The following is a 27,463-nucleotide window of genomic DNA, read 5'->3' on the forward strand; positions in this document are numbered from 1 at the left end:
AGGACTCAGTCTAATTGAAATCAGTTTGTGGTTTTAAGTTCCTACCCTGCTTGACAGATGATATCATTTCCCGTGCCTTGCCTAATCCCTTCTGTTTTTGTTAAACAGCACATAACTGTATCATACTTTTTACTTTCTTTGAGATTCATTTGTGAGGATCTGTATCTACTGTAACTTCACTTTTGCAAAACAAATTACCATGTTATATGCATGAGCTAGATAATAATATCATAAACACTACTGTCCCCACTCTGGAGATATGCATGGATTATTGGAGATAGAAATGCATACATACTTGCAAATATCTAAAGAACCACTTGTCAAATTGTAATGAACCTAAGGACCTTCTTAGGACAAATTATTGAGAGCATCATAATGTTGACTTTTGATCAATTCCAACACATCATTGATAAAAATTGCAATGAACACTATTCTGTTAAAATTAGCTTCTCACAGTGGCAACAAATGACTTAAATTGAAGTAACTGTTAGTCAATTGGCTTCAAATGAAAGCAGCTGAGGAATTGAGCAATCGCTGCAATTAAAATATCAATTCCTTTTCCTTTCGAAGGATTTTTAAAAGGAAATGGAATAGAAATTCAAAAACAGGAACTTACCCCCCTTTATACAACCTTGGTGGGAGATAAATGTCATGATATGTTTGTGTTATGTGAAAATGTAAGCATGTAGTAATTGGTACTGTGGTAAATGTTTAATTTGTGTTAACAATACTGTTAAGCCCCTTTCACACTGGCACTCCTACCTGAGTTAAACATACAATAAAATAGAATGCACTGGTATATACAATAGTGCCTTTCTGTCAAGCTAAAAATAGCAGGGATGAAAACAGATACTCGTGGGGTTAGCAGGAAAATCAATCAACTGCCTAATTAAAAATATAAGCCTTACTTTTGCACCACAGCATATTCTTGGTTTTGTTCAAGTGAATTTTTGTGTAGCTGCTAACTAGGAGTTGAGTGTGAAAAATGAAGAGCAACAGCCTCCCCAGACTGTGTTTTGATTTAAGGTATATGAATATAGAACTATCATCATAATACTAGAATGGTCATATATAGACCTGGATAATTGATCAAGAACGGAGAAGGTGCTATGCACCACTGTGATAAAAGTAAATGCTTTTCACCTTTCACATGTTAACCTAGAGTATGGTGTTTTGTATGTTCTGTTTTTGTAGTTCAACACTGCAACATTAGATGCATGAATGGGGGATCATGTGCAGAAGACCAGTGTTTGTGTCAGAAGGGTTACACTGGGAATCACTGTGGTCAGCGTAAGTACCGTATTCTCTTTTGGTTTACCTCTATTAACCACTGATCTTTTCATGTAAAATAATGGTGAAATAACTGGCTCCATTTACCTTAAGATGTCAGTAGAATGTTCCAGGAGTCTTATTGTGTTCTGCTTCACATGGTTACAATCACGACCTTATACAATAGCTTTCAATTATAGTAAATAATTTCGAATAATGGAATTTTTTACCTTTTTAAATAATTTAAAATACATGTATCTTTTACCTCTTCTAGCTGTCTGTGAAAGTGGATGTGTAAATGGAGGGAGATGTGTTGGACCAAACCGATGTGCCTGCACATATGGGTTTACCGGAGCACAGTGTGAACGAGGTATTGCTAACTCTCATGTTATAATATGCATTCAGGTATTACAGAAAAGCTGGGATCAATCGCCCTGGGCTAGTGGTAGATGCTATTACCAGGGTGTTGCCTGAACTGCTACTCTCTTGTTGTATGAGGAAGATCAATATTAAAGTATAATCTTGTCACCAGTGTAGTATTTCAGTGTATTTATTTTTTACAATCAGCTGTTCAGATGGAAATTTACAAGACTAGATTAGGTTTCCTAGCTAGCCTTGACAGGTTCCCTAACAAGGCATGACAGTCTTTAAGTCACGGGTAGAAATTTGGCATCTAAATAGCGGTCTGAAAAAAACACATGTTGTTTTCAAAAGATGCGTTTCTACAGCTGTTTTGGTTGGGAGATTGCAATGCTTTAAAATACATCTTTTATTCAAACCCATATCTCATTCTAAGCGGTCTGAATCAAAGTGATGTTCTACATGCAAGGCAAAAAGTGCCTTGTTATAGTTTACCTAATTGCATGCAGGTCGCAGAAACGTGCTGATGTTTAAAAAAATTACACTCACCAAATCTTGCAACGGCATGATTCTAAGTGACGTTTTGCTATAGGAACACTAAACTACAACAATAAAATGGGCCACACAAGAAAATATCAGTAATGAGTTTGTTATAAAAAAATCTGCATGCGTTGCTCTGACAGCATTAATTGGAAAATAGAAGAACTTCAAGCCACTCCTGAGGTGGCGTGCCAGGGAAGGGGAGCAGACAGGAGAACATGCCAAGCCAACCTCTTGAAATATAAAAAATGGGGAATTATTTCTTTTTGTTTTCACATCTGTTTCCAACTTTATTCTGGAATCTGTTTCTGAAATTATTGATAATTAGATGTTCGTTTTCATTTCATTTGAGCCTTTTCTTTGTTGCTTATTCATTTATTTGCAAACGGAACCACGAGATTTTGGGGACAAATCTAAACAAGAGATGCTTGAAAAACAAGCTGTTAAGGAAGGTTTTAAAATATGTCTTACCTCACATTACTGCATCGTGCTGTATATATTTGTTGCTCTTCGAAATGTTGACTCAGACCCCAGCTCTATTACCTGTAAGTGGCTCTTCTGGTTAAAGCACTACCATGTGGAGAATAGGGTGAGTCATTCTAATTTGAATCCCAATCTCACTTAGTTGCCAAATTTCCCATTTCAAATTGGGGAGAAATTAAATAAAGTTAAATTAATTTGACAATAAAATAAAATTAAAAAAAAAAAAAAAAAAAAAGCAGCAAAACCATTTTGAACTTGGAACTATGTACAGTACAAGTGACCTGAAACAGCATTGACACTATTGTTGACATTTTCAATTAGTAGTTTTAATTTTTGAAAAGAATCTCAGGAATTTAAAGAAATGCTTTCAGGCACAAAGACATGCAAATACATCAGGACAAGGAAGGCATTTAATAGTCTCTGCAGTATTCGAAACCCGGGGTCCCAACCATTTAAATCAACGTATTGTGTTTGTAATAACCATGACTGATATCCACGAGCGGACAGGTCACCTGTTATTCTGTATCTTATCAAGAACAGAGTTGGATTATACAGAGTAGCACACACTAACAGAACAGAAGCAGAAAATGAGTGCTAACTAGCAGGGACTGCAGGCATTCATCAAATCAAGCATTTTCTTTTTAGAAACCCAATTACTTTTGCTCTACTTGGCTAAGAGAATTCCAGTTCTGCACCTTTCCATGTCACTAACTTCACAAGAAGAAACTAAACGACAGCAACTTTAATGAGACCATTTCGAAATTGTCAGTGAGAGAATGTCTTAGTTCTTCAGTCCTCATGTTGCCACTGTTCCTTTGTGCTCCTTTAAGTACATTTTGATTTAGTTTGCAGTTAATTGTTTGCTCATGAAACCAGTAAAATATCAAATTATTTAAAAAGTATGTGATTTAAAGCGAGTGATTATAGTTTGTCTTGATTATTGAATGCCATCAAATTCTTGGAACATGTATACGATTTTTACCAGGTAGAAACAAATATTAAACATCTTGGAACGTTTTTGCCAGTGTTTAAGCTTTCCTGATTTTATGGTTGATGCATCATATGGTACATTTACATTTACTTGCAAGGAAGCATTTACTGGAATGAAATACATAACTGTTTAATTGTATCCATCTAGGAAAATATGTACTGTACCAGTTCGACCGATAAGGTTCAAGATTTGAAAGGGTACTCCAGTTCAGTAAATGGTTTGCAATGGTTCTGGTTCTTACTGTATTTAATCACATGCCATGAAAGAAAAGTATGCTTGTGAAATGGGAACATTCTAAGAGATGGATTCGGACCAAACCCTTTCTGATCCAAATGAAAATGGCACAGGCTGACATTGTTACTGTAAAAACTGTTATTAAATTAAACCCTACCTCTCATTGCCAATTTTTTACTTTGTAGTGCTTTTCTTATTTGCACTTTTAAAAATGAAACCATTGCTTGGTTTCAGGTTTGAATTTGTGCTTTCACCCAGATATATATTAGGGAAATAAATGGGGAAACTAGTATTTAGTTTGGTCCCATGAAAAGTCACTTGGATATCAAGACCTCTTTTGATTTTCTCAGAAAGGCGTTTGCCTGTACAGATAGATCAAATAGATCAACGTCAAGACGCTGATATGACCAAAAACAAAATGACCAAGGTTGTGAGACTGTTAAGCAGCAGGCATGCATGTAACTGCTCAGAGCCTGGGGTGTTAGAGTAGAGTGTCTCCTTATAAAATCTTCAGTACAAATACATGACTTCTTCCGCTGTCTTTTTGGTCTACTCTGTATCAGACAGCTCATTTATATCTTTATTTTGTTCAGTGGTTTCCTTTAGCAGACAGTTATGTGAAATCAAAAACTTCCTATCTCATTTCCTGAGTGGCTAGGATAAGTGAGAGCTTGTAGTGGATTCTGGCATTGCACAAGACATGCCAGTGGAGGAGAGGGCCATAATTGCTTAGATTGTGGCCTAGTTCATTGCTCTGAACACTGCACAGTCTAAATTGACCTTTTTATGTGGTTCCTTGGGTAGCCAGAGAGACAAACATGCCAGCAATAAATGTCATTACTTTTAATTGTACACAAGATAAACCAGGGCTTCCTGATGCTGAATTAGGAATGATTTGCGCGTTAAAAAATACACAGTTAGGTTTGTTTTAATGATCCGAACAATGCAAAGTAATAATACCAGGTCCCAACATGCTCCACTGTGAACCTCTTACCTGTGATTTATTGTAACATGATTAGTGTACAGTAGAGTTAAACTGTAAGACACTACTCTTTAGATATCCACCGTAAAATAAACCAACAGTACCTTCCGATGGAATAAGTCAGCACTGCATACCTGTTGTTTTTTCCCCTCTTTGTTTGTAGTCACATTATAGCCCATGTGGGTGTGTAATATTGAATGCGGTTAGTACTCTAAATAGGCATTTGGGAATTGAAAAAATAAATATCTGTATGTATGCGTTGGGTGCAGTACATTCTCTCACTCTTAAGCACTGAATATAGAAAGAGGTTTTAAGGGTGGTGCTACTTGGTCAGTCTCCAAGGAAAGTGACTAACAATTGACCTAATGTACAGAACACATTAATTGTATATTCCCTTGACTAAAGCCTGTGGTTTTGTAATGTGGTAGAGCTTGCATAAAAACCCCAAAACAAAACAAAACTAAAAAAACAGAACATCTTCCAGGAGATTTAACTGTTCTCAGTGTTTCCTTTTCTTGAGTGCATTCAATAAGAAAATACGTAAGACATTTCACATTCCAGCTGGTGACTTCCTGTTTGAGTCGTATCCTATCAGGAGATTTCTTTACTGGTCCTTGCCATAGCTGTCAAACTAGGAATGTTACAGATTTGAAATGATGGATCTACAAACTACTTTCTTTCTCTTACATTATCCAAACTGAAGCTGTAGTACATTCACTATTTGTAATACAGCTTGCTTCAAAAGACCAGCTGTTACCTATAACTGCTTTGTAAAGCACCCTAACTATCCTACTGTGCATTTGATTTATTCGGTAGTGAGGCCTATGAATTTAGCTGGTACCAGAGAATTTAATTGAGACACTTTGGAACTGAGTTCCAGAAAAACCTTAATGATGATTCTCTTGCTCAATTCACAAGCTTAATTCATAGTTGGTACTGGACATCGCTTTCAGCAAGCTTCCACTTCCTTTGTAAACACTTTCTGAGTACACTGACATTCTTGGTTGTCCTGCAAATCAGAAGTTGCAACACACTGTCTAGCTTGGCTGCAATCCACCACATTGAGTTCCGTTCCACTAGAAAGTTTATACTATATATACACAGCTGTCACTATCAAATGTGTGGTATGTTACTTCTTCCATGTTTGTTGAGTCAGTTGTGTATGCACAGTACTTAGTAAAAAGGGTGTACATATTTCCAGCACTGTAAATGAAAGCAATGTTAAGGGTATGAAATACATTGAAACAGTATGTGAGTTTTGTAAGTCGCTTTGATGTTCAAAGTTAGTACTCAATGTGTTGAGCAATTGACGAGATAATCTGTTTTGCTTGGTTTTGTCAAAGGAATCTGAGCAACACTTTCAAATCATTTTGTGCATATTTTGTGCCGTGAGGTCTTAGGAAGTTCAATGGTTACTCATTATATTATTCACTTCAGTTTCTCATTGTAAGTCTCCAGTTGTGCATTACTAAACTGAAGCTGAAATATTGTGATTACAGCTAATGCAAATAGAAAAGACTGTGGTTTCAGAAATTTACCAGTGGATTACCTTCACAAATGCATGGGTGTGTTAAGAGCAATGACTGCTTGGCATTGCTCTGTTAGAAGAACTATGTCAGTTCAGTCAAGACTTTCTTTTAAAATTACTCTTGGTCATTTGAAACTAAAATATAAATACTTCATGGATATTACCTGAGTAGCAAAGATAGAGTAGCCAACAGAAGGATTTATAAATCATAGTGTTAGTGGTAACAGCTTCACACGTAGCACAGTATATTGTAATAATCTTGCTTTGATGTTACCAAAATGTTTTTTTTTCTGGATCCATTTTTTTCCTCCCATATTTACCATAATCAATGAGCACATTAAAGACAAAACAAAGCTATTTAGAGCAAAACTCGATGGGGTTCAAGCCAATTAACATTGTTGGATCTAAATGGGCCCATTTTTAACCAAAATTATGAAACTAAAACATTTAACAAAGCATATGGGTCTTTAATGTATTTCTCTGTATATGTAAGATACCAGGGACAGTGTTACTTTTTAGATAATTCGATCTGTTGCCATTTTAACAATAGCATATACTCCCGAATGTGCAAAACAAAGATGTTTTTGTATTCTTCTAGGGTGTGAATGTAGAGTATTGCATGTGGGCATTGCAGAGACAATAGTTTCCAGATGATGACGACTCTGAAGGTCCCAGAGCACTGGAGTGACACAGCTGTTGCAGAGATGTAGGACATTCTGTATTCAGAGAGCGTGATAAAAAAACAAAAAACAAAACAAAACAAAAAAGGTTTTCTAGGTTGCTTAATGGAGGATGTACTGGGTTTCTCTTCTGAACTGGAGGTACATTCTGGAAATGTTTGGCATACATGTTTTGCTAAAGCATTAACAGTCCTTTCTAATCGTAGTTGATGTTATCTGAAAGAAAAAAAAACTTACAACATTCTACACGATGGAAATATTAATTCTTTGTTTTTCACAATTTTTTACTTTTCACTAGACACTAAAAAAAGACCCCCCCATAGAGTTTTATTTGTTCATGGTACATATTATAGTAACAACTTACAGAAAATGCCCTTGGGATGTAATACCAGTGTGCTAACCCAAATAAATCAAGAACAGAACCATTAGGATGGCCGCAAGTGTGTATCTGTTTGTTCTTTTGTGATACCATTGGTATGTCAAAACATGAAAGTATTATTTAACCTTTTCATTTACATCTATCATCAGTTGAAATTGAATCTGTTTGACGTGAACAGGAAAATATATCACATTTGAATATTATAGTATAAGATAATCACTATGAAGTATTTCATATAGTAATAGATTATATAGTGTGTTTCAAGACAAAATCGAAACGCCGTTTTCCTACAGTGCTAATAGGTATAGCATTGAGGATTTCTCAACGTGGCACATTTTCTTTTTTTATTAAGTTAGTGCCTGAATTCAGCTGGAGCCAATGTGTCTCTTAAATGAAAATTCATCTGAATTAAAATGAGCACAAGCTGCTAGATAATGACCCTTGCTTGACAGTAAATGTATGCCCAGTCCTGCTTAGTATTTTCTGACTGGAAAAATACTTAAAATGTGCTTTAAGGGATGACCTGATTACTTTCTGTACGAACACAAAAAGTTTGCCAAATACAAAAAAATGTATACATGCGCTGTGTGAAAGTCCCCATAAACCAGGCATCAATAAAAACTGTAGGTGATATGTAAGCAAGTTATGGTGATAAAATTAGAGCCTTTTTAAATGCCTTTACTCTGTTGCTTACAGGGACCATTGTATTCATATGCAGACAAATGTGGAAGCAATTTTTGTATTTGGGTTGCTGCCATACATAATTGGGAGCAGTTGATTTAAATCCTAGTTTCTATTTACTTGAAAGCATGTTAAACGCATCTACTAGTGGGTCTTTTTAAAGGACCTTACTTCCATTGTCTCAGTTGCTATTTTAATGACATACAGTATACATGGTATAGAACAGCAAATTTCCTTTTTATGGTAAGCGGAATTTTACCATAAAAAGTCAATTATCTTAGTGCAATTGTTCTGGTTGTTAAATTATATTCCTACATTTAATAACAATCCCTATACATAAACTGTAGTAAAGGTTCTTTCGTTTTCAACAGCTGGTCGACCTCCTGTGATATATTTAACAAGGGTATTTTTTAATTGGCTCACTTTATTTTCTTCTGTCTGAACTGATTTTTCTAAATGTATTCTGAAATATATTTTGTTATTTAGTCTTGTGCTCAAGAAGTGATCAAGGAGAGTTTAAATAGCATCCTTGCATCTGTCAGATTGATCTATTGTTTTCAGTAAAGCATGCCATGCAGCAGACAGCACATATACAGTAGCACGGTACAACTTGTCTCCTTGTGAAGGGACCTGGAATCTGTAGTGGTGTTTAAATAGGCTACCTCTCTTATGACCTTAGCGATTACCAGGTGCTTCTTCTAATGATATAAAAATAGGTTGCAGAATGTAAGCCATGGCTTTTACTTAAAATGAGTGTTTGTTGTTTGATATTATCAGATTTATAAAAATTCCACTGCGGTTAAACGACACTGAAACTGTGGTTACATCATCAGTAACCATGGTAAAGTAAGGTCTGTGTTTGTACATTTTGTTGAGTGGCAGTATCAAGGTTTTAACAAAAAAAAAAAAAAAAAAAATGCTATGCTAATGGAAAGTAAATGGGGAAAACACAGTTAAATGCTAAACTAAACTAAACTTACTAAACTTAACATGGTTAGATACAGTATAACTACTGGTACATTTTACTTTTCAGATTACAGGACTGGACCGTGCTTCTCTTCTGTAAGCAACCAGATGTGCCAAGGGCAGCTGAGTGGCATTGTGTGCACCAAAACACTGTGCTGCGCGACAGTTGGGCGGGCATGGGGGCACCCCTGTGAGATGTGTCCAGCCCAGCCCCATCCCTGTCGCCGGGGATTCATTCCGAACATCCGAACAGGAGCCTGTCAAGGTAGGCTGGCAGCGAGTTCACAACCTGGGCTGCTGAAATGTAACAGGGGATTAATCTTAATTGAGTTTAATTGCTTTTGGTCTACTTGTCCACAGGAATTCTGTGATACATTGTCAGGTATCTTAATTCCCAATTCGTTGAGTTGGCGATGCTTAAGCATGTAATAAACCATATTTAAAAGAAAGTTTCAGTGCCAAAATTCAATTTTTTTTTTTTTGCCAGCAATCACAAATGCGAATCATTGATGTTATTGTTTCAAAAGTATTAAACTATGGGAAGAAAACAGCCTAACAGTTGTATAATATTGTGTCAGTTGTAAAATCTAGGCTCTTGAGAAGTGCACTAAGAAAATATTTGTTGAATTTATGAGGCCATTTTGAGATATTTTATTCCACTGCAAGTGTCAAGTATAAAAATATGGAAGACTAGGCCCTGGTTTTATATGTATTATCTATTATCTATATGCATTATATATATATATATAGTCTATAAAGAGCCAATTTACTGAAACAAGATGACAAATGCCTGTCCTGACTTGAAAACTCGATCATATTATTGAGTAAAACTAAATTTATCTTCTAGTTAGTAAACAAAAATTTCAAAGTATTGGCTGTTCTGTGAACGTGGCACATTTGTTACGCTGATACAGTAAATCAGATTACTGATAATTCCAATATTTCCATGGAGATTAGGTCTCTTCTAATACACAGGGGTTTGAGGTTTAAAAAGTCTTTGGCTAGCCAGTCTGGTATTGATGACTAGTGCTTCATTTCACGCGGAGCCTTTTTTCAATGTCTCTTTGAAGCATTTGACTTATAAATTCCTTTAGTTTGCTGTAAATGGTGTGTATGACGTTATCCAGCTTGCCTAGACGATTTCAAGGCTCAGATGACATGCATGGTTCACCCCCCCCCATCTGCAGTCTTTTCTATTTTAAAGATCCCAATAGAACAGAATTCTACTGTTATTCAGCAAGTAAGATTGGGAAAAGTCTGGGGTGCTCCACTGAATTTTAACAAGCGAGACCTGAGGTTCCTATGATTTTTTTCAGATTTTGTAATATCTCCTAAACAATAGTCTCACCACCCTGGGTCTTAACTAAGAGGTCCTCCCAGATGTGGATTATGGCTTTTCCAAGTGTGTTTGGAAAGCCTTTCAGCTGCATTTGGCTTTTATTCTAATTCTTCCAGCTGTATAAATTCTTTTATTGTCTGGCTGTCTGTAGGAAACAGGGGAAAGTTAGCAGGGGTAGCTATGCACTATCCAGCCCTGGGTTTCTTTCTCAGAATTACGATTTACAGTTTTAAGGGCTGTAAACATGACACATCGCTGCATTTATTTTTTATCCCCATCATCCCCTGGCTTGGTCTATTTATTAAGTTGTGTCAAGCCAAAGGCCTCCCATTATGGCTCTAATTATTACTTGTTTTAATTTGATGTACCTCTCAGTGTGTCCTGCTGTATTTTTATCTCAAGACTTGGTATGCATGTCCTACTAACAGAGACTAGTTATGAGAATCGAAATACAGTACTACTTTAGATGCACACTAAAACTGCAGTGTACTTCAGTCCTTGTTGCTTCCATAGTGATATATGTTAAATATATTTTTGAATTGGATGAGTGATGATACTTGAAACTAGTATAATAGAAATACTACTGGTCTATGAAGTATTTTTTGTACAATATGAAAAGGAATTGATTGTGTACTCACCTGTAGACTACTTCGAACTCCTCAAAAGCATTTTACAATACTGTTTTGTACAAATCTAAAACCCTAATGGAAAAACAGGTTGTTTTTGCAGAATATTCTATAATAACACAATCAAGGTCAGCAAGGTTTTCTGTATGCATTGCACATTGTACAAACCAGAACAATCAGAAGAACGTGCCAGATCTGTTAACGACCATTTCCCATTACTGAACATAATTCTTTGGCATCAGGGGAATACGGCAGTAATCTCAAAGTAAAATCTCAGACTGATTTCTGGTTTATTGGTTATACCTTAAAAGAATAGCTACATTATTTGAAACTAAAAATAATAGTGCACTGGGGTTTAAGATCTGTCCTCTAAATCACTGCAGGAAGAGCGATAAAAAAAACAAACAACATAACAACAAGTGCTCTGGCTTTTCTGTTCCATACCACGTCATGGATCGTTATTGCTGTGCTACCTGTTTGACAATGTGGACAATAATCCTGACACTATCAGTGCACCCCGCTACTTACTCTACAACAGCTAGCCTCGCACCCACTGTGTTAGTAAACTGGGGTTCAATATGGAGTTGCTAATCTGCAGATATATTTCCTTTTGAAATGCATGGTTTATACATCCAGAACGGATACATTGCAGCAGATGCCCATGTGTTAAATATGGTCATCTGCTTATCAGAAACATTCAATCTCTTTAAAAGTTATGGAACAGTACAGGCAAGCCACATGGTAGATTCTTTGGTAAATAACTTTAACAGCTGTATTTATCCTATTCATACTGGTTTTATACTGTTCCCATATGAAAGCTATATTATTCCAACGAAGAGTGCTTTCTTAGAGAACAAATGAAATGTGATTTTTTTTTTGTTTGTTGATAGATGTAGATGAATGCCAGGCCATTCCAGGGCTCTGTCAAGGAGGAAATTGTATTAACACTGTGGGATCCTTTGAGTGCAAATGCCCAGCCGGACACAGATTTAACGAAGTAACACAAAAATGTGAAGGTAAGAACTTAATGTGAATTGCATCTGGAAAGGAAGGAAAAGCATCCCAGAGCCACATATTAAAAACATTATCCTGCCTGTTTAAACAAAACCTCACAACAGGTTTTCACTTTTATATTTGCTGTTAGTTATCCTATCTCAAATAAACTCAATATTTAACGTATTCATTTCAGGTCATTTTCCTGGCAAATTTGTCCAAGGTCATTTTATACAACAAAAAAATATATATGTTTGCAATTATCTGTACCACATTATATATATTTTCAAGATCCATATAAAACCACCTTTAATCATCGGGTAAAATAAGATATAATACTAACTGCAATGCTTCTATGGAAGAATTTAACAATGAGGTTGTAAAATGCACTTGATAATGAGAGTTATGCGTAAAGAGAAAACTGTGAAGGCCTACAATTTTTACAAGGCTACATCTCTTTCAGTTTCTTACAATATGTATTATTCTGTGTAGCTTTTATTTCCTGTAGCTATAGCTAATTATAATGTTCTTTTTTCTTACATTTTGTAGATTTAGTTTTTTCTTGGGAAAATGACCCAAATAGACAGCTATTGTACAGTTTAAAAACCTTTAGCTTATTTTAATTATAGTTCTTTTAAGTTACTATGCTGTTCTAGCAGGCTCTGCACGTGCTCTCTTTCCTTGGCTGTAGATGGTAAAACTGGCACTCGTTCTTGCCCTGAGGGAATACAAGGAGACAAGGAAGTATGTTGGTGTCTGAGTAGTGTTAGAGTTCAGTGCTTGACTGCAGATGCTGTTGCATGAGTGAATGGACTGATCAAATAACACTGGAAAAGGGATTTTAAAGCATCGCTTAGCACTTCTGAGATATCTGGTTTGGTTTAATATTTTAAGCCATTTAAAATGTTAGCATTATTATAAGAACATTTTTGGCTTTAAAATAACAAGGGCTGCACAAAAATCTAGCCTCAGCAACTTTTTTCTTTATGTATTTAAATAAAGAAAAGATTTATTCTAGTATTGGCTTATTAACAAAGCTGTGTGATGACTTCCAGACAGGCCACATTGTTGGAGGGTTTAATTTGAACTGTAAGAAAAATACATATTTACGTTAATAATTAGCAGAATTTGGTCCATGTAGCATTTTTCCCAGTAAACAATTTTCAGTTCCAAAGAAACCCTACTAAAATATAATTAAAACATGCTGACACAATTCTTGAAGCAAACAAATATTTGACTGTATTGGTCTGTGAGTAAGTAACCTTCATTCGAGATGATGTTATGTTATCTATGTTAACTTTAGGGGGCGTGAGCCAGGGCTTCGCCCTTCCTAATTTCACCTGCCTATCGCCATTGACTAATTTCACCTGTCCCTCATCGACTCCTTATTTAAACCCAGTCACAGCTCAGCTTTTTTTCTTGCATTTTGCTTTTTCACTCCTCCTCCTCACTTTGTGCCGCATGCCTCTGTGTTCGTCCCCTCTGGGGGGGATAGCTAGTCTCACTTCCCCGACCTGGAGTTCCAGTAACTCTGCAGGTTCTTTGTGTGGTCAGAGGGGACCACCGGCCACACTATTCTTTCGCATCTTATGCATTATATCTTGCCTCAAGGTAGAAGGCTCTGTCTTACTTCCTTCTTTATCCTCCTGGGACGTGGCCCTCATACTCTTAGTGCTCGAGTCCTATAACTAACAATTATTTGTGTTCTTTCAGATTCTCTTTTTTTCCTTATGTCAAGGCTCCATATGAGCTGTTCCATCCTCTGTAGGTCTAACCCGGTTGGTAACTGGGACCCTGGGTTGGTAACGACTCTTCTAGAAGGCAGAGGACTCTGTGTTTTCAGGGCTGTTAGGGCTAGTCTCGACTCCATAGGGAAGCATCTCTCGGTTGGAGACCTGCCCGTCCTTTTCCCTCTACCTTGTCTAGAGGCCAAACCTCCAATCCTGACTTGCAAAAAACACTCCCTTCCTCTTGCAGCTCTGGTTCCCGTCCCGTGAAATATATATATATATATATATATATATATATATATATATATATATATATATATATATATATATATATATATATATAATTATTTATACTTATATATATATTAATTAGCAGACTTTTGTAAAACATTGATGAACAAAAGTGTTTCTGGCTAATGTTCAATGTCTTACAACTACGAAAGGAAGAAATACAAGGTTCTGCAAGTGAAGTGTTCCAACACAAAGGGAAGTTACTTCTGCAAGTGTCCTCAAGGCTATTATACACCCCCTGATGGCTCAAGATGTATAGGTAAGAAATATTATTTATATTCTATAATATTAGACATGCTTAGCTGTCTGTTCCTGCAAAAACTGGACTTGCCCAAGGCTGACTGTTGGCAATGAGGTGAGGAAACATGTCAGTGTTGAGCGAGCTTCCTTGCACAATGCATCGCTTAGGGGTATCAGTGCACAACCCAAAATCAAATCTGAGTAGTCTTTTCAGAAAGAGGTTTTTGCTGGGATAGTTAGCATGCACAGCAAAATAATGATCTAACCCAAAACAACAGCAGAGAATCATACCAAACACACAATGGGATATTAATAGGCAGGGAATTAAATAATAAGAAAATGTTTGTGATAAAAAGTACTATTTTGTATCTCTTTTGTGATTGGACTAGAACGATTCCACATGAACAATCTGTCTACCCTCTACCATTGCGTGTCTCTGCTGTGAATTACTGTTTGGCTTTCAAAGATGATTGGTGTTCCAATAAGATGCAGTGGCTCTCAAAAGTATTTACCCCCCTTAGACTTTTCTACATTTTATTGTGCAACAACATGGAATCAAAATGGATTTAATTAGATGATCAACACAAAAAAAAGTCCATCATGTCAAAGTGAAAAATAAAATCTACAAATTGTTCTAAATTAATTACAAATGCAAAACAGAAAATAATTGATTGCATAAGTATTCACCCCCTTGAGTCAATATTTGGTAGAGACACATTTGGCAGCAATTACAGTCATTCATTTATTTGGATGTCTCTACCAGCTTTGCACATCTGGACACTACAATTTTTGCCCATTCTTCTTTGCAAAATTGCTCAAGCTCCATCAAGTTGGATGGGGACCTTTGGTGAACAGCAATTTTCAACTCTTTCCACATATTCTCAATTGGCTTGAGGTCTGGGATTTGACCGGGCCACTCCAGGACATTGACCTTTTTGTTTTTAAGCCACTCCAATGTGGCTTTGACTGTATGTTTGGGGTCATTGTCCTGCTAGAAGATGAATCTTCTGCCAAGTCCCAGGTCTCTTGCAGACTTCAGAAGGCTTTCCTCCAGGATTTCTCTATACTTTGCTGCATCCATTTTGCCCTCTATCTTCACAAGCTTTCCAGACCCTGACGCAGAGAAGCATCCCTATAGCATCATGCTGCCACTACCATGCTTCACGGTAGGGATAGTGTTCTCAGGATGATGTGCGGTGTCAGGTTTGCGCTAAACGTTGAGGCCAAAAAGCTCTATTTTGGTCTCATCAGACCATAGAATCTTCTTCCACTTGGTCTCAGTCTCCCACATGCCTTCTGGCAAACTCTAGCTGAGATTTGATGCAAGAATTTTTCAACAATTGTTTTTTTTCTTGCCACAGGCCAGTTTTGTGAAGCACCCGGGCTATTGTTGCCATATGCACAGTGTCTCCCAGCTCAGCCGTGGAAGACTGTAACTCCTTTAGAGTTGCCATAGGCCTCTTAGTGGCCTCCCTGACTAATGCCCTTATCACCCGGAAATACTCAGTTTTTGAGGATGGCCTGTTCTAGACAGATTCACAGTTGTGCCATATTCTCTCCATTTCTTAATAATGGACTTTACTGTGCTCCGAGGGATATTCAATGCCTTGGAAATGTTCTTATATCCTACTCCTGATTGGTGCTTTTGAAAAACCTTATTCCAGATTTACGTTGAATATTCTTTTGTCTTCATTATGTAGTTTTTGTTAGGAAATGTAATAACCAACTGTAGGACCTCCCAGAGATAGGTGCATTTAACCTGAAATCATATGAAACACCTTAATTGCACACAGGTGGACTCCACTCAACTAATTATGTGACTTCTAAAGACAATTGGTTGCACTAGAGCTTATTTAGGTGTGTCATAGCAAAGGGGGTGAATACTTATGCAATCAATTATTTTCTATTGTTTTATATTTGTAATTAATTTAGAACAATTTGTAGATTTTATTTTTCACTTTGACATTATGGACTTTTTTGTGTTGATCAGTGGCAAAAACTCCTAATTAAATCCATTTTGATTCCACATTGTAACACAATAAAATGTGGAAAAGTCCAAGGGGGGTGAATACTTTTGAGAGCCACTGTATGTACACCAGTTACAGATGTTGTCTATACCTACTGTATTACATAATGCGTTTAATAAACAAAAATAAATCTGGAGTTACGGGAAGACCTTAAGGGTTCTTATGATTAAAAAAAGAGGTCTTGGTATGCACGTTTCTTATAGAATAATGGAGAAAACATCTACAGCACAAAGTTGAATCATTTACTGAATCAAAATAAGTTCCAAAATATCTGAGGTTCCAGCATTAAGAAATCTGAAAATTACCACCCAGTTCCTAGAAAAAAAATTCTCAGTTGAGCTCTCCAGGCAGCTAGATCCTGCAGAGAAACTATTGTTACCCTTCCAAAAATCAAACATGAAGAATTTAGTTCAGTAGTCTTAGTCATTTTTTTAATACCACAGGAAATAGCTATTCTGTTTTCCCAGAGTGAGCCGAGGAGATGCAGACAAATGTAATATCACAATATGCACTTTCTCACATTTTTTAATTAGTATTAAACACCTGAATATCAAGTTTCTGTTCCAAAGAACCTTTGTAAGTTCTGAGCTGAGCTGCAGAGTGTTCCAGCTTCATAGTTACTGTAATGACACAATCACGTTTTTAGACGTTTTTAGAGCAATCACCCAGGATTTATAGCTTCTGGGTTGACAACCCTGTGAGAAAGTGTTCTGCCAAGAAATATAACCAAAATATGACTGCTCTTCAAAGATATTCCTTAAATCAGTTTGTAGTTCAAAGTAACTTTACTTTCAGACAGCCCTGAGTTTATATTGCAAAACATTTTTTTTCATAAGAGCAGAAGTTTTCCTTCTACACAGAATATGGGTAGAACTGACTCATATAATATTCATTGAGATATTTTTTCTATGCGATGCAGTCACTGTGCAGTATTTTCTGAACATTGTTTCTGTTAAGATAAAGTGTTCATAGGAAGTGATTGTTTCATTTTTGCTATTAGGATAACCGAAGAATCGTCTGGGTGATTGTCTGTTTCATTAAGAATACACTAATATTCAGTCGAGCTAGCTCATGCTTTTATAATTATTTTATAACATATTCCCCTGTATTTCCAGTTTACATTTGGCTTGATTTCAGAGGCTCTCTTGACAAAGTAACCTTGACTAGACTTCGTTTCAGTCTGTTTTCTTTGTATTGTTTATTTATGTTTTTGCTTTTTTTTCTGCCTTGCCGCTTTTGGCACATTTGTTTTAAGAACTACATTTCATTCCATAATCTGCACGCTGCCAAATAAGGAACTGGGTCGTCCTTGGAAATTGACTCTTAAATACGTCTGGGAATCCTACAAAGCAGGTTTTTCATCTCCTACTAAACTCAGGACTCCCAGAAACACAGACAATAGATGAATACTAGAAGGGAATAACATGTCAATTTTTGGAATTCTATTTTGAAAAGCTCCTGCATTCATTGATATATTATTCGTATTTGTTTTTCCGTTCAGGACATTGGCATCGGTATACTGTCAGCACAAATCTAGGCTTTATGTACGACAAGGCCCGAAGAGGATAAATTACAAACTAAACAATCCAAATGCTGTGATTTGTCATCACAGAGCATACATTTACAAAAATGGAATAATTGTGTCTTTTTTTTTTTTTTTTAGGTAAATGTTTTTTTCCTAACACAAACTACAATGGAATAATCCCTCTCATATGTAGGCCCACCAAAACTCTAAATGAAATGCAACAAATGCAAACACTGCTTCTTTCCAGATGCGCGAGGTGGGTACTGCTTCTCAAGTCTAGTGAGTGGTCGCTGTGCCAACCAGCTCCCCCAGCTCCTCACCAGAATGCAGTGCTGCTGTGACAGTGGACGGTGCTGGTCTGATGGGTCTGCCCCAGCAATGTGCCCAATGCGTGGAACTGGTATGCGTTTACATTGTGTTACTCAGCTCCCTGACCTAAAATGAAGTCCTAGGTTAATATTTCTGCATCCATGGCCTCTATTCAGCAATGTGCAACAGTACTGACATGGCAGTTTGAGGGGTATAAAAGAAACAATCTAAGGTTTGGTACAAGTGTGAAATTTCACAGAATTGATAACCAAAGTATTATTTGATGTTGTTCAGGTTCACATTGTATATCTTTGTATGTCATTATCTACAGTATTGGGTATTTTTTAAAACACGTTAAAGCACTCCTTTAAAGCACACAATAGGAATCAGAACACACAGTACTATGGATCGTCAATAGCAAAAAAAAAAAAAAAAAATTCAGAAAGGAGAAACACACCCAGTAAAGTTACCAAACCAGATACAAACAACTAAGATTTTTACCTTAGGAATTTGTAAGTAGTCTTAAGTTGTTTCTTATCCCCCAATCTATAATTTATTAATGCATCTACAGTCTAATGTGAAACAACAAGAGATAAAGCATGATGGTGCTAACACAAGCGCAAACTCCAGTCTGTTCAGAGTATTGCTTATGGATCCTATGCAGAGTATGGTATTTCAGCAATGTTAATCTTTTTTTTGTTTTTTAAAGGGACTCAAAGTTTGAACGTTATTATTCGAATTGAAAGCTAGTCAAATGTTTGCATTTAATTTGTCATTGCGTTTCAGATGAGTACAGAAAGCTCTGCTCCACTCAGATCCTAATCCCAGGTCAGCCTGACCCAGAATGGCCTGTTCCTAGTGTGCCGGTTGGACCAGACACCCCCGTGCATGGACAGCGGCCTCTTTTGCCACCTGATGGTGGACTACCCAGGCCCCCAATCAATGGACAATCTCCAGGTATGCTGAACCATTCTTTTTAACAAATTGAAACTGTGGGATGTGCAGTTTCATTCTTAAAGAGCGATGACATCCAAATGTTATTTTTAATATATTTATATATACTTTTGTATATTTTTCATATATGTTTCTATTTATTTGCAGTTAGTTTCTTGAGAAACAGACAAATTAGTTTACAAAAAATGCCTATTTTTTTCTTGTTGAAAATGATTTGCTTTCTGAATTTTTTAATATATATTTTTGTTGCAGTGATTCTTACACAAAATATAACTTTTGCTGGGAATACTTGTGAATTGTACCGGAATCTGTGCATTAATGGACGCTGTATCCCTACTCCTGGGAGCTATCGATGCGAGTGTAACATGGGATTCAGGCTTGATGTCCGAGGAGAATGTATTGGTATGCATAAGTGTTTCTTTCAGATTTGTCAGTCTATTGTATTAACAAAATCATTCAACTAAACTACTGTCGCCTCTTTCTTCTAAATATTAACAAAAAATGACACCTGTCATATTTCCTAAGTCTTAGCAAGAGGTTTTTTTTTTTTTATCTGGACCCTTAAACAAATGCCGAATCTAAAAAAAATTGAAAATCTGATTATATCATGGTGGCACTCTGCTTATAAAAATATCTTGGTCACAATATTTTGTTAAAGCCTTTTTATTTATAATAGGCTTACTTAAAGGCTTTACGATGGACATGTATGATTATATAGAGTTAATACTGTATGTTTACATATAAATTCTTTTTGCTTCAGGCATATGGAGATTCATGTAAAACTACCATTTCATTACAGATGATGTCGAATGTGATAGAAACCCCTGTGTCAATGGCAATTGTATAAATACTCAAGGATCTTATTTCTGTCAATGCCATGCTGGTTTTCAAAGCACAGCAACAAGGACAGAATGCAGAGGTAAGATTAGACAATATATCTCATAGAGTCTGCTCCCGAGATGGGGCTGTCCCCAGATCAGGGAACAGGGGTGTTATAGCACATGGAGCTTCGATGGTAAAATTGTTTAACCCCATAGTACATCTGGTCAAACATGATCCCCAAAAAAGGCTGTTGCAGTTTATACCTTATTAATACATTTAGCATATATTGCATCTCTAAAATGTGGATACTGTGTATGAAAGAGATTTGTTTCCAGTGGATATGCAAAGAAAGCAACATCACCATATTGAGATTAGTTCATATTGTCAGGGTCTGTATTGGTAGATAAGAATGAAAGTCTTCACATTTCTATGCTTTTACTGTGGGTGACTGCAGTAGACTGCTGACAAGGCTGGTAGAAACACATACAAAGATAGTAAAAGTAATGTAGAAATTGACTGAGGTTCAATACTTCTGTAATGCCTTATGTGTGGCAGTGGGTGGGTTTAATATTGTGATTAGATATCAGTGAAGATGTATAGAGTGTAGTTTATTTCTGTTTTATTTTCTAAAAATGTTTTTTGATCTTATAAACATCCACAGAGCAGATAAATTCCTTTGCTCTCCTCATTTTGCATTCATGCATTGGCATATTAATGGCTTTTTTGCATGCTGCTGTATGTTTTCAACCTGCTCTCCTTCATTTCCTCAGATATTGATGAATGTTTGGCAAATGGCAGGATCTGCAACAATGGACGTTGTGTTAATACAGATGGCAGCTTTCACTGTGTATGCAATGCTGGCTTCGAGGTAACATCAGACGGGCGTAACTGTGAAGGTAATTCCACCAGCTTGATCTCCTTTCTTTTTAATATTCACGTAAGTGCATTGATTCCTCCAGCTTCAATGACCTTATGTCCATTATATTATTAATTGACCTGGGGGAAAATATTGTTTTGTATTGTTCAGACAATTAACATTTATTAATTTGTTTTCATAAATCCATATTTTTTTTCATAGTATTTTTGGTGCACCAGTGATAAGTCTGATGATGAATCAGTTGGAGTTTTATATATATATATATATATATATATATATATATATATATATATATAGTGCACCATCTTGTAACCAAAAAATGATAAATTGATCAACAGCATACATGATTATCAGACATGGCAACAGGAAATAGTTGTTTTGTTAGAAACTATGAAACTAATTACACTGTGCTAACTATATATTACATGCCAAAAATAACATTTAATTTTGACTATCCCTTGGAGGCAAATTCTTCATCTAATCCTCATAAGTTCTTTCATGTTGGCTTGAAAATAGTTTCTAAATATACTGCTTTAAATAACAATCAAGTTATTAAGGAAGGGATCTACAAGCCCAGATAAAATGATATACATATTATAAAATCACTTCTCAGTGATGTATTTCTGAGATTGTAAACACTTTCTGAAAAGTAGTTTCAGATAGCTTCTTGAAATGCCATTAAAATGGGTATGAATGATACAACATGTTTATTGGTTTCAGATCAAGATGAATGCCTTATTAAGAACATGTGTCTTAATGGGATGTGCATTAATGAAGATGGGAGTTTTAAATGCATATGCAAATCTGGCTTCCAGTTAGCACCAAATGGACGATTCTGCCAAGGTGTGTGTGTGTGTGTGTGTTTTTTTTTTTTTTTATATGTGTACAGAAAGTTTTAAATCAGATGAGGGAAGCTGAGTGAAACATGTTATTTATGTCAGGATAAAATAAAATAATCTAAAATATAATGATCTAAAATAATCCTAAAAAGTAGACATGCAGTTTAAAGAAGATCTGTCTCAGTTAACAACTCAACTAATCAAATAGGCAAGATGTAACTTTATTATGCACAATTGCTGTTTCTTTTGTTCATCACAGGCGTCTCCAACCCTGGTCCTGAAGACCTACTGTGGCTGCTGGTTTTTGTTTCAACCAATTTCTCAGTTACTTAATTGAACCAATTATTGGCTTAATTAGTCAAGATTAACAGGTGTTCCAGATCTTTAGCCATTGATGATGCAAAGACACCTATAAAACCTGCTGGATAGGGGCTCTTCAGGACCAGGGTTGGACCTAGTGTGTGCAAGCATAGTTCCAGTTAGGGTGTTGGTCTTGTTAGCTTAAGTTCCTGCCAAACAGTGTACAAGCATAAAGGCATGTTGGCTTAGATTTGGTGGGCTTGGTTAGGGAATCTAAGTGTGACTAAGCAGCCTTGTGTAAATAATCATTGTTCAAAGTAAAGCTGTTTCTAGAGTTTAAGACTTCAGACTAGCACATATGTTAGTTTATTTTCCACAGCAGTGAAGGATGCAAGCGCAAACAATGTAAGTTCTCAGAGGGGTTAGTAGTGGAACCATGGAACATATTAGCCATTATTTGTTTGCTTTTTTTTTTAGTTTTTTTTTAGTAGTTTTCCATTACTTTAGGCATAAATTCTGCAGAGACACCAGCTAATAGTGCATATAGATGTATTCCACATTGTAATTAAGGGAGGTTCTGCCTTAAAGAAAAAAACAAACAAAAAAAATAACTCTGCAAGCTGGTGTAAATTACTTCCATAAATCCATTTTTGTCTGCCTCCATCTCCTGAAAGATCCTAATCACCATGAAGCTGCTCACAGCTACAGTACAGTATGTGATTGTCCAGGATGTATAAAAAGGCAGTTCTTCCAGTCTCTTGAGCTCTTTGTTTAAGGAAATACAACTCCTCTGCTTACCCTATCAAATTAGTTTTGTTTCTTACTGTCTCAGTGATGAACCGTTTTTCTTTTGTTTCCCCGTAGATATTGATGAGTGTGAGACACCAGGCATGTGCATGAACGGACGCTGTGTAAACACGGAAGGCTCGTTTCGATGTGACTGCCTCCCTGGTCTGGCAGTGGGACTGGATGGGCGGGTCTGTGTTGGTAAGAGAACACAAATGATTATCTCATATAGATTTGGATGGCAAAGGTACTGTATTCTTTTGACATTCAAAATGAATTCCTGATAGGTGTACACGATGCAGTGTCAATGAAGAATGCATTTAAAACAGAGAAGTATTTGTCAACTTATTGAAAACAATTATCTGCTGTAAAGCAAAGCCTATTTTGCGATCCATTTGATTCTAAAATAAATCCAAAGACTGCAAAAATATTTGACATGATTCATATTTGTAGGCTCCATGCAGTAAATTGAAGTAATTTCACTGTAATTTTTCAAACACACACACACACACACACACACACACACACACACACATATATATATATATATATATATATATATATATATATATATATATATATATATATATATATATTATATATAAAGATGATGAGTTTTCTTTGGTGTGATGCCAGAATATGTAGTGTATTTTGTAATTCTGAGTCCCTCGTCTTGTGTTAGTGACAGGACTCTCTTGAATGGAATGTTTTGTATGTAATTCTAGATACACACATGCGCAGCACATGTTACGGGGGTTACAAGAGGGGGCAATGTGTTAAACCGTTCTTTGGAGCTGTGACCAAATCGGAGTGTTGTTGTGCCAACATTGAATATGCCTTTGGAGAGCCTTGTCAACCTTGCCCAGCACCAAACTCCGGTAAGTTATTTGCCAAATAGGGTAGACCAACCGCCCCCCAACAACAGAGGTATAATGTTACTTTGCAGTTTTAATCGACCTTGCAGAAATCTGGCAAATACCAAATACCCCCCATTTTTCATGTAATTCAATAGCTATATCATGAGGGCAATGGAAAAGTTCAGTGAATGCAGAGGATAAATTAAATTACAATTAAAACATGTAAATAATACATTTAAAAGCCCTATAAAGATGTTGATACATCTGTAATTAATATTCTTATTATTCCACTCATTACTGTTTGAGTCGACGTATGCAGATGATATTGCTGATTTAAAAATTGGCAGCAATGGCTTCCATAAGGCACAGCTGTAGCAGGGAATAATGTGATGCTCAAGAGAAGCTATTGATCACAGACCCTTCAAAAGAAATGTCTGCTTCTGTGCTAGCCTGCACTAATTCTAATGCCGCTGTTTCAACAGTTAGGCTTCAGTAAATGTAAGAAACTCTGGCAAACTGTTACATTCAAGTAAGACAAAGCAATGTTTGACACCAGTATTTTCTTGGACCTGAGTAAGACCCGCTAGCGGTATTTATAAAAAGCATTCTTTCACAAACCATTTAGGTGAGTGAGATGTTTGCCACATCTGATCAGTCGCCAGCTTTCTAGAAATTGCAAAACACAAAACACATGCATCTTAATTGATGTAATGAATAATTGAGCTTCAGAGAAGTGCAGTTGAAAGATCTGCATTATTAGCTGTGGATATAGATATCTGGACATACCTATGTCACCCTTTACAGGTTGTGCATGTATCTAGAGAACCGCTTGCTATCGTTGCACACAACAGCAGTTAGCTGACATTTTCATATAAACAAAAGCACTTCTGACATCATTGTAACATTTCTGCATGAGAAGAACTCATTTTCCGGTCAGTATCCAGCATTGGTTAATTGCTGCCTAAGGGTTAGTGGAAGCTGAAAGAGAATTGTCCTTTTGTTTAAAACATTTTATACTGAACAGAACAGAATGTGCGGCTAGGCCGTTATAGATTCCAGCATGCAAAAATAAAGAAGTGGAACAGAGTTGTGTTGTATATATGAGTACTAACCCCTGTGTGTACCTACTAAGCTATTAAAATGTGTTCCCATTTCAGCTGAATTCAATGCGTTGTGCAGTAAAGGACCTGGTATTACTTCTGATGGGAGAGGTATGTAGTTTCTTAAAGAGACATACAACATATTTTTTAGCTCAAGAGTATTGATGAATTTGTCAAAGTGCATGCTATGCAGTCTAACTATATTGGAATACTGAATTGGCACTAGTTCAAAAAGTCCTCACTTAGTAATACTGGCAAGTTTTCAGTGTCAACCTATTGAAACATTGCCAGTTGAACAATAGGATTTACTTTAAATGTTTTTTTTTCCCCCCACTGACAAAGAATTTCCCAGGTGACAGGGATATAGTGGCTGTGCCGGTTCATGATAACCCTATCCATCTATTTTTACGTATGTCTGTGATTCAGACTGTATATCTATTAAGAGAACGGCGTATGCAATTTTGATGAAACTTGGTTAGTATCGCAAATTATCATTTAGAGATGTCTCTAAATGCATTTCAAGATGTCTTAAATTGAATCGCAGATATCTCAAATTAACTCGATTTCAAGATATCTCAAACTCGTTTTGAAATATCTCAAATTCAATTTGCTGTATTGTATTAAGTTGCTTATATTCTTTTCTTATGACAGATATAAACGAGTGTGCCCTGGATCCTGACCTTTGTCAAAATGGAGTTTGTGAGAACCTGCACAGAACGTACAGATGTAACTGCAACCAAGGATATGAAATAGATTCAAGTGGCAAAAACTGTGTTGGTAGGTTTTTATTCAGATGCATTATTTATATAAGCGTATACCTTATACCATCTACATTGTATTAATATTGAATGTGTTACCTGTTTAATATCCTATTACAGTATGTGTGTATTGGATATCCTGCTGTTTCTGCTTAAATCAGTAAGCGCCATGCTTACTGACTATTCAAAAAATGATTTCTGAAAAGACTCATAGCTGTTTATGGGGCTTCAGTTCCAGCTATTGAAGAGTCTCGATGAGTCTTTCCAGAAACTGAATTTTTTAGCAAGAATGGCAGATAATGATCTAAGCTGAAACAACATTATTACATCATACTCATACATAATTGCATAATGAACAGGTACAAAATAAAATAGTAGGAACATTATATGAGATAATACCTTTATATAAGCATTATGTCCAGTCCTTAGAATGGTTAACGGAGGTGTTGCTGTATCTGTTTCTTTGTTCTATAGATATTGATGAATGTGCAATAAACAGGCAGTTGTGTGAAAACGGACAATGCAGAAACACGCCCGGGAGCTTCACCTGTTCCTGCCCAAAGGGATATGTCTTTAAATCGGACACTGACGTATGTGAAGGTAATCTCTTTTTTGATATTACAAAATATTACACTTTAGTGTATTTCATATTTCCACATGTTCTACTTCTATTGGCCAGTTTTAAATAATGTAAATGCATTATTTTTTTTAAAACACAGTCACATTTGTTTTGTTAACCAACCAATCCCATCACACTTTTTTTATAATCTATAAAACCTAACCTAAATATCACATTCCACTGCACTCTTGACTGTAAAAGTCACTCTCTTCCATTGTTTGAAACAGAAATAAAAGCAGTTGCAGCTGTGTTAAAAATAGACAGCTGCAGCACTATGTACACAAGTACACAGGGCAGCACTGCAACAATTAGCAGTTAGACAGAAAGCAGTAAAAGTCAAAAGAGATTCTGAATGCTCAGTAATGAAGCTGTAAGACAATGGAATCTCTCTTTGTAGATATTAACGAGTGTGAATCCAGCCCTTGTGTTAACGGAAACTGCAGGAACAACCCTGGCTCGTTCGCCTGTGAATGTCTCCAGGGAAGCACGCTAGATAAAACTGGAACTGTTTGTGTTGGTATGTACACTATTTGTTTGTGTTTTCAAAACCATCATATCTACAGGGGGTTCTTTACTAGCAGCTAACTCACTGAAACAGCTATTTGTCCAAGTTAAGTGTTTTTTTTTGCCTCAGTTCAAGAGTAAAAGAACATTTCATAATGTTTAACCCATTTCTCTACTGTTATCGCACATACATGGGTAGTATGTTTTTAAAACATTTAAGCAAAAGTTTAAAAATTAAATAAAATGCATCCCATTGTGAAAATGCATGGTTTAATGAGATCATAGTCACACATTTATGCATACTGTATTCTTCCCTTGATTACAGAAACAGGCAAGGGGACTTGCTGGCTGAAGATAATTAATGGGCGATGTGAGATCAATATCAATGGAGAGACCCTGAAGTCACACTGCTGTGCCACAATGGGGGCAGCTTGGGGAAGCCCTTGTGCCCCGTGTGAGCCAGGTGAGAAAGCTGATGGTGGGGTTGCATGAAGCGTTGGCAACCATGCAAAACAAAACCGGGTCTCAAAACTACACTTAAACAACTTTGAATGAAATGCAAATGCACGATATATTCTTATGCTGTAGCACAAAAAATAATTGCAAACATATTTAAGGTTCATTGCCATTTAGTGTTATTATTTATGAATCTTTAATAATTAAAATCATAATCAATAAAATGCTTAGACATTGTATACAATGGATCCCTAGATTAACAGGTAATGTGTTCTGTAGATTTCAGTGTCAGATAAATTGTGCCTTTGTTTCAGATCCATTCTGTTCAAAGGGATATGCGAGAGTTAGAGGGACAACTTGTGAAGGTAAGGCTGATGCTTCTACTTGACTTTACAACATTTAGTTACCACTGTTTCAT

The 27,463-nt window shown here is 36.2% G+C and overlaps 1 protein-coding gene across 1 annotated transcript in view; it reads left to right on the top strand.

Annotated features, from left to right (window-relative positions):
• Window positions 1-27,463, top strand: part of LOC121299380 (fibrillin-1-like) — a 69,931-nt gene that overhangs the window by 6,730 nt on the left and 35,738 nt on the right. Inside the window, exons 4-22 of the mRNA XM_041227101.1 lie at window positions 1,195-1,290; window positions 1,544-1,639; window positions 9,161-9,358; window positions 11,949-12,087; window positions 14,225-14,331; window positions 18,112-18,264; window positions 18,960-19,130; window positions 19,380-19,529; window positions 19,927-20,046; window positions 20,720-20,845; window positions 21,547-21,669; window positions 22,830-22,952; window positions 23,477-23,629; window positions 24,766-24,819; window positions 25,360-25,485; window positions 25,941-26,066; window positions 26,483-26,602; window positions 26,915-27,052; window positions 27,360-27,410. Of these exons, the coding sequence (XP_041083035.1) occupies window positions 1,195-1,290; window positions 1,544-1,639; window positions 9,161-9,358; window positions 11,949-12,087; window positions 14,225-14,331; window positions 18,112-18,264; window positions 18,960-19,130; window positions 19,380-19,529; window positions 19,927-20,046; window positions 20,720-20,845; window positions 21,547-21,669; window positions 22,830-22,952; window positions 23,477-23,629; window positions 24,766-24,819; window positions 25,360-25,485; window positions 25,941-26,066; window positions 26,483-26,602; window positions 26,915-27,052; window positions 27,360-27,410 (2,370 nt within the window). The remainder of the gene's footprint in view (window positions 1-1,194; window positions 1,291-1,543; window positions 1,640-9,160; window positions 9,359-11,948; window positions 12,088-14,224; window positions 14,332-18,111; window positions 18,265-18,959; window positions 19,131-19,379; window positions 19,530-19,926; window positions 20,047-20,719; window positions 20,846-21,546; window positions 21,670-22,829; window positions 22,953-23,476; window positions 23,630-24,765; window positions 24,820-25,359; window positions 25,486-25,940; window positions 26,067-26,482; window positions 26,603-26,914; window positions 27,053-27,359; window positions 27,411-27,463) is intronic.

This window comes from Polyodon spathula, chromosome 24 (genome assembly GCF_017654505.1).
Source record: "Polyodon spathula isolate WHYD16114869_AA chromosome 24, ASM1765450v1, whole genome shotgun sequence".
Classification (NCBI taxonomy): domain Eukaryota; kingdom Metazoa; phylum Chordata; class Actinopteri; order Acipenseriformes; family Polyodontidae; genus Polyodon; species Polyodon spathula.